Source organism: Eucalyptus grandis, chromosome 6 (genome assembly GCF_016545825.1).
Source record: "Eucalyptus grandis isolate ANBG69807.140 chromosome 6, ASM1654582v1, whole genome shotgun sequence".
NCBI classification, from domain to species: Eukaryota; Viridiplantae; Streptophyta; class Magnoliopsida; order Myrtales; family Myrtaceae; genus Eucalyptus; species Eucalyptus grandis.
Window position 1 is genome coordinate 8,021,612 of NC_052617.1, and position 8,033 is coordinate 8,029,644.

An 8,033-nucleotide genomic window follows, 5' to 3' on the forward strand; every position below is an offset into this window, starting at 1 on the left:
TTCACCAAAGTTCCTCCATCATAAAAGTATGCTTTACGTAAATATTCTGGTTCACCATGTGTAACATGAGGCCATGACTCGCGAGTGAAGACCAGAAAAAGTAAGTCAGGAATTTATCGGTTAAAAAAAGAAATAATAATCAAAGTGGGCTCCTGACGGAAGAAAAAACTTGATGCACGAGCAAATGTGATCTTCTCAATGGTATGACATTCATCATGATGATTAGCCATCTATAAATATCTTATCAATCTTGTTGTTGAGAACATGCGAACCTGGAAAATCTCACACCATCAAAACCACCCCAAAATCATGGCCTCGTCCTTATTTCTGTGGAAGCCGTCTTCTTTAGGGGTCTTCTTCTTATTCTACTCGCTCTTCTTCGTAAACAACATCACCATCTTTGTTTCCACTCCATTTCATGGCATAGTCGTTTCTGCTTCCTCCATTTCTTTCACTCCTAATACGACCAACCATACGGATGAAGCAGAGACTCTCCTGGAATGGAAATCTAGTCTCGAAGACCACAACCAATCTCTCCTGTCTTCATGGCATGGTAACAACTCTTGCCACTTCATAGGTGTCACTTGTGACCACTACGGATTCGTTGCCCATCTTAATCTTTCTAATCTTGGCTTGAGAGGAACTTTAAATGGTCTTGACTTCTCGCACTTAACCAAGGTGGTTAGTCTTGACTTTTCCAGCAACTCGATCTACGGTCCTATAACCTCAAGTATTGGTAACCTTTCCAAACTCAAGTATCTTAATTTTTATGATAATACATTGAGTGGACATATTCCCTGGGAGATTGGATTTTTAGATTCTCTTTTGGAAGTTTATTTTGGCAAAAACAATCTCAGAGGTCCTATCCCTACTTCACTAGGAAGCCTAGGCAACTTGAATATTCTCAGCCTTTCTCAAAACCAATTTTCAGGGTCCATTCCTCCTTCTCTTGGAAAATTAGTCAACTTAAGAAAGTTGAGCTTATCAGATAATGACATTTCTGGTCCCATTCCAAGAGAGATATGTGACCTAAGAAGATTGAAGTTTCTTTACTTATGGACGAACAAACTTTCGGGATCCATACCTTCAGAGATTGGGAGGCTAACCGATCTTATTGAATTAGATTTTTCTGATAATAAGTTGGTCGGGTGTATCCCTGCTTCACTAGGAAACCTAAGCAGTCTAAATCTTCTCTATCTTTCCGGAAACCAATTTTCAGGGTCCATTCCTCCTTCTCTTGGAAAATTAGGCAACTTAAGAAATTTGAGCATGTCAAAGAATGATATTTCTGGTCCCATTCCAAGAGAGATAGGTGACCTAAGAAGATTGAAGTTTCTTTACTTATGGAGGAATAAACTTTCGGGATCCATACCTTCAGAGATTGGGAGGTTAACCGATCTTATTAAATTAGATTTTTCTGAAAATAAGTTGGTCGGGCGTATCCCTTCATCTATTCAGAATTTGAGTAATCTAAATCTCTTATCCCTATTCTCAAATCATCTTTCAGGTTTGATTCCTAAAGAGATAGGGAAACTAACATCTCTTGTAGTTTTAGATTTGAGCAATAATACTTTGACAGGTTCGATCCCTGCATCAATTGGAAGCCTGGCCAATTTAACTACTTTAAACCTTAGAGATAACAACTTTCTAGGTTCCTTGCCTCCTGAAATTAATGAGATCATTCATTTGAGTGCTTTCAACGTGGGTGGTAATGCCCTCGAAGGGCAACTGCCAGAAAATATATGCTTTGGGGGGTTATTGCAAAATTTCACTGTGATGAATAATCATTTCATGGGTCATATCCCTAAAAGCTTGAGGAATTGTACTTCATTAGTTAGAGTGAGGCTCGAAAGAAACAAACTCACTGGGAATATAACGGAAGCTTTTGGAATCTATCCTCATCTGAATTATATAGACTTGAGCCACAATTATTTGTATGGTGAACTTTCGTGGAAGTGGGAGCATTGCCGTAATTTGACGAGCTTAAGGATATCAAACAACAGCATTTCCGGTGAGATACCCCCGATATTTGGAAGGATGGCTCAATTACACGTACTTGACCTTTCTTCAAATAATTTAAGTGGAAAGATTCCGAGGGAATTGGGAAGCTTGCAATTACTGCTAGATCTTATCCTGAACAATAATGGGATCACAGGTGATATTCCCAATGAATTTGAATTTTTATCTCAATTGAAACATCTCAACCTAGCATCGAACAATTTGAGCGGAGCCATTCCACTGCAGCTCAGCCTGTGCACCAACTTGCTGAGCTTGAACTTGAGCCAAAATAAAATTGAAAGAAGCATTCCTCCCGAGATAGGCAATGCACGATTCCTAAACATTCTTGATTTGAGTCAAAATCTATTGACTGGAAGAATACCACCAGATCTAGGAAAACTTAGGGTCCTAGAATCCCTAAACGTCTCCCACAATGGCCTCTCTGGTTCCATCCCCCATAGTTTTGATGACTTATTGGCATTAACTTCTGCTGATGTGTCCTATAATGACCTAGAAGGTCCTCTCCCAAATGTCAGAGCTTTTAAGGAGGCTCCATTTGAGGCAGTCCAGCATAACAAGGGGCTCTGTGGGAACGTGGCTGGATTACAAAAATGCAATATTTCTACCATGAGCAAGAAACACAATCGACACGATGGAGCTAGAATTTTGATTATTCTCGTTCTCTCGTCCTTGGGATTCCTCATTCTCTCTTCCTTCTTGATTGTCCTCGTAATCGTTGATCCGCGTCAAAGAAAGGTCATCAAGAGAGAGAGGAATGTACAGACAGAGACTAATGATTTAGATTTCTTGCACGTTTTGAGTTTTGATGGAAAAATTTTCTACGAGCAAATCGTGGAGGTCACGGAAGGATTTGACTCCAAGTACTATTTGGGAGAAGGGGCCTATGGCGTTGTTTACAGAGCGGATCTACCCACAGGTAAAACTGTTGCAGTCAAGAAAATTCCATCATCCCAAGAAGATGAGACCGTCGACATCATTCCTTTTGAAAGGGAAATTGAAGCCTTACAAAATATTCGCCACCGCAATATCGTGAAGCTTTACGGGTTCTGCTCTCATGTACGACATCATTTTCTGGTGTACGAGTATGTCGAAAGAGGGAGCTTGAGAACAATTTTGAATGATGATGAAAGAGCATCAGAGCTCGGCTGGGACAAAAGGATAAACATGGTTCGAGCAATTGCCGATGCGTTGTCGTATATGCATCACGACTGTTTTCCTCCATTGATCCATCGAGACTTGACCAGCAACAACATCTTGTTGGATGCTGATTATGAGGCTCGCGTTTCAGACTTTGGCACCGCAAGGTTATTGAGGCCAGATTCCACCAACTGGACTACAATTTCTGGCACCATCGGATACATCGCTCCAGGTGATGTTCTTTGTAGAAGCATATTAATTTGCTATTGTAACTCGTATTGTCATCGGAAATTCCTTAATTATGTGAAAGCAAATGTCCAACTCTTTAAGTACAGCTAACAAGATTATCAACGGACTTTGAATTCTTCAATTGCAGAGCTAGCTTATACCAACATTCCGACCGAAAAATGTGATGTATATAGTTTTGGAGTACTAGTACTGGAGATAATCATGGGAAAGCATCCGGGAGATTATGTCTCTTTGTTATTTTCATCCACTCAATTCGAGTCGCAAACCCCATTAAAGGATGTGCTGGATAAACACCTCTCGCCTCCGACAAATCGGCATGCGCAAAACATAATCTTTGCTGTGGCACTAGCACTCGCATGCTTGCGGACCAATCCTCAACTTCGACCGACCATGACACAAGTGTCACGAGAGCTTCGAATTCAAGCACCTTCGGTTTTGCCGTTCTTCGGAGTCACCTTAGAACAACTCCGTGATCTCGATGGCACGAACTTTTAGACCGCATTCGGGAGGTTGCAAGTTTCCGATCGAGTTATCGTTGTGTGTTCACCTTTTCTGGCTTCTGTGTTTGGCAGTAATATGTCGATTAGTTAGTTATAAAACTCGGAAGATGCATAGTCTAAATGTTTTCTTTTTGTAAGAGTAGAATGATAGTGAATTTTTCTCCCTTCGTGTAACCAAGCATCTATTTACAGTTAATAAGTCAATTGTTTCTTAGCAAAATTATCTGAACTTGTTTTAAATACCTCTCATGTATCACATTACGAAGTCTTGTATGTGCAATTGTTCTGGGATACTTCACAGTTTTGGGATCATTATGTTCGGGGAAACGAGTATGAAGAAAGCAATCAGAGTCACATAATACGAGGATGATGTTTTCGACAAAATAGCTCATCAAAAATGAATTTGCAGGGCAGTTCTTGCCTTTTAAGCAGCCAAAACCGAGATTGGATGTTTGGAACGTCCGGAACTGACATCAATACTTGCAGGGGTGTCCATAAAATTCTAAATGTAAGTGAATGTATCGAACAAGTAATATAATGATGAGAAAGAGTATCGTCCCACGGAGATTGATGATTGATAAACTAATTAAATACTAAAAATAGATTAATTCTAAAATTTATCCAACAAATCAAAATAGAATTGAAAATAAATTAAAACTAAAAATCTTAAAAGCAAAATTAGGAGAATAAATGCAGTAAATCAATCATATAAATATGTTAGAATATCCGATTTCACCATAATCACTATATATGAATTTCATATTATTACGTGTATAAGAACCGATAGCGGAATTTCTTAATCTATTTACTATCCTATCTAGTAATCCGTTATATCTCTATGTGAATTAAAATAAACATAAGTGCATTAAAATCTATGAATATTCACGGTTTACAATGAGTCTTTTAGATCACCTTATCACTGAAAGTTACACAAATAACGCGGTATGTTTCTATCCACGTTGAATTCATGATTATATATTATAAGGAGCAATTACATATTATCACTTCTCAATTTCAAATATGCACATCAAATCATTCAAGTGGTGGTTAGTCACTTAAAAGCATTAAACACAATAATATATAACTCACATGAATGAAATCACTTGCACACATAAAAATCATGAAATTCAGGTTAGGCTACATCATAGCCCTAACAAAAGAAAATTAGAATATATTAGAAGAAGAAATAAACATATAAATCAAACCCAGTATCTTGAATCAAAGAACAAGAATTTCATCACAACTTTTGTCTTCTCTTCAAAATATTTGAAAAACTCTAAGAACAATGAAAAACGATATAGAAAAAACCTAGTTGTCCCCTCAGGCTCTCAATGTTCTCCTATTTATAGGATACATCCAAGACTTTTATTCCCAAACAATTGCTTTTTTTTCACATAAAATTAGGGAATAAATCAGAGAATCTTTGATTTGATATCTATCTCCTAACACTTATAGATAAAATTAGGGAACAAAATTAAGGATTCCCTGATTTGATATCCTTCTTCCAATACTTTCTGGTTTGAATTCCTGATTTTTCCCATTCTTTTCCTTATCTTCTCCATACCTCATTATTCTACATGAATAAAGAAAATTCGAATAATCAGAAGAAAATCCAAATATTTTTTCATAGATATTGTATTATTTGTTATCTAAAATAGGTAAAATAACTCTATTTTTACATAATTATGAGGGTGGTTCTTCATGGGAGCTAAATCAATTACTAAATGGAATTTGTGTACCCTAATTAGCAAAAGCTAGTATTTCTCGATTAATAACTTCTTACTTTAACTCGGCAAAAATCAATGTATCAATCTCAGGTATCTCACGAGTAGATTGTTTAGTTTCTATCCTTACGTGCAACCTCTTCTTACGAGTACCTTGGAAGGATTATCATTTGATTTTTTTACTATCTAAAGTAGGCATTAGATTCGCATGAACATGGTGTGTCCATTGACTTTGAGATGGAATGGGCGACCCCAGATTTCCCCTTTTTTCCCTGTGAAAGATACGAGAAGAAACCTATAAACTAGGGGTGAGCATCGGTCTAGGGTCAACCCTAGACCAACCCTAGACCAACCCTACCTGTCCTGGTCCAGTTCCTAAAGAGACCAGATCGGTCCTTGGTCCTGGGATTCCTGAACTACCATTGTGCGAGTTGGTCATCGGTCTTGAGAGTTTAAGGTCGGTCCAATCCGGACTAACCCTGATTATATATATATATATATATATATATATATATATATATATCTAATATATTATTTATAATTTTTTTTATATAGAAAACCCTAAAATAAACGGTGTCAACAACATTAAATAACTTATTAGTAAGGAGTTCAAGTAATTTTACGTTATTTTTTAATAACTTAGATCTTTTAGTGTCTTTTACGGCGTCAATAGTCATAATCTACAAAGGAGGAAAATGTTTTTGCAAGGAGTCCTCATAGCGTTTAAAATGGCATAATTAGCTTCTCACGGCATCCTCCTCTAGTACTTGTTCTCTTCTATTTTATTTGTCCTCTTAGTCTTTAATTTGCCAAAATCGAAATAAACAACTTCTCCGCTCACCATTCGACACTCACCTCACTCGCTTTAGGTCACTCGTGCCACTCGTTGTTCGATACTTGCCTGGCTTGTTGCTCCTTACTCGACGCTCACCCCACTCGACACTCGTCGCTCGATTCTCTTAGCTAACCTCGCTCATCATTGAACCTAAGGGTCGGTCCGATCCTCGCTCGCCTTTTCAAGGAGTACAAAAAATGAAACAAAAAATTATCAATTGGTCCCAGGTTGACCTTGGAATTGGACCAAACCCATTGGGTCGGTCCGGTCCTCGGTTGCCTTTTCAGAGAGTACAAAAAATGAAATAAATAAATTATTGTTTGGTCCCGGGTTGACCCTGGAACTGAACCGAACCCACTAGGTCAATTCGGTCCTCGTCTCAAGTTCAATAAGATCGGTTCTCAGTCCCAAAAATTGAGGACCAGCACTGTGCGGGTTGGTCCTAGGGTTAGTGGGTGGGCCGGCCCAACCCGGACCATGCTCACCCCTATTATAAACACTCTAGTTGGATTGGCGGCTTTCTAAGGTAACTAGAAATAGCACGCTGGTTCTCGTTCCTGGGAAAAAATTAAAATTTTGTAAATGTTAGTTTATTACCTTTGGTCTTTCTCTTACTATAAACGTTAGATGCGTGACTAAGCCCAGAGGTCCAAAGTGTGACATCTTGATTTTCTGAGTTTGTTTTCGATTAAATGAGTTGGACTTTTCATCGACGCACCTATAGTTCTTTTCCTTGAGCTGATCACTCACGGGATAACTAGTCTATTTGGTGAAGCCATTAAGGGATTTTAATGCAATAGACTTGAGAATTCGATTAGAAATCGACTGCTCGATTGTGCTAATCTGCAAGGGTCAATACGGCACCGTCAAAATCGATCAGAGGTCGGAGATAGGTAGGCTCGACAGAGACATGTGATTAAAGTGTGGGTGATTCCACATAATTGCAAAATTCTCGTCGAACGACACTAAACTATTTTTCTGTCATTTCTACACCTCGTGCCTGTATTTGAAACCTCGAAATTTTCACGACAACCGAGAGTCGCCAATGAATCGAAGATGTACAATGTGGCTCAAAAATAATTGACCACGGGTCAAATGTGCTAAAAATTCCTAAAAGCTACCCGATAAGCTAGGTTATGCTAAAATCGCGCCCTAATCTGTCATGTCACGATTTATTTTAGGAACGTCGACTCATCATCTGAAAATTTTTCGACAAACCCAAGTTTTTGGCGAAAATTCAAAGTTGGGTTATTTTGGACCGCGAAAATTAGAGGATCGCTTTTTGTTGCGCTTTTGGCATTCAAGTTGGACTAATTGACAAGGAAAATGTGGAATGTGATGTGGGCGCCTTGGCTGAATTTATGGGCACCAATTTGAGTCCAATTGAAGAGGAATTGAGTTGAGATTGGAAGGGATTTGAGCAAAATTCGTAAGTCCAAGGGGTGTGCAACATTTCAGCTTCTTCCATGGCCTGTTAAGGAAGATTTGTGAAGGAAAAGAGGCTAAGAATGAGGTAGCAGCTGGTGGGGCTTTGTGATGAGTATTAGAGATATTTTGAGAAGACTTTGA

At 38.5% G+C, this 8,033-nt stretch overlaps 1 protein-coding gene across 1 annotated transcript; it reads left to right on the top strand.

The window, feature by feature from the left end:
* Positions 1-309: 309 nt before the first annotated feature.
* Positions 310-3,495, top strand: LOC120294281 (probable leucine-rich repeat receptor-like protein kinase At1g35710). Its single transcript, XM_039314285.1, has one exon. The coding sequence runs from the start codon at positions 310-312 to the stop codon at positions 3,493-3,495; it is 3,186 nt and encodes a 1,061-aa protein (XP_039170219.1).
* Positions 3,496-8,033: the final 4,538 nt, after the last annotated feature.

Coding starts and splice junctions, on each gene's coding strand:
- LOC120294281 (XM_039314285.1), top strand. CDS start 310: ATGGCCTCGTCCTTATTTCTGTGGAAGCCGTCTTCTTTAGGGGTCTTC.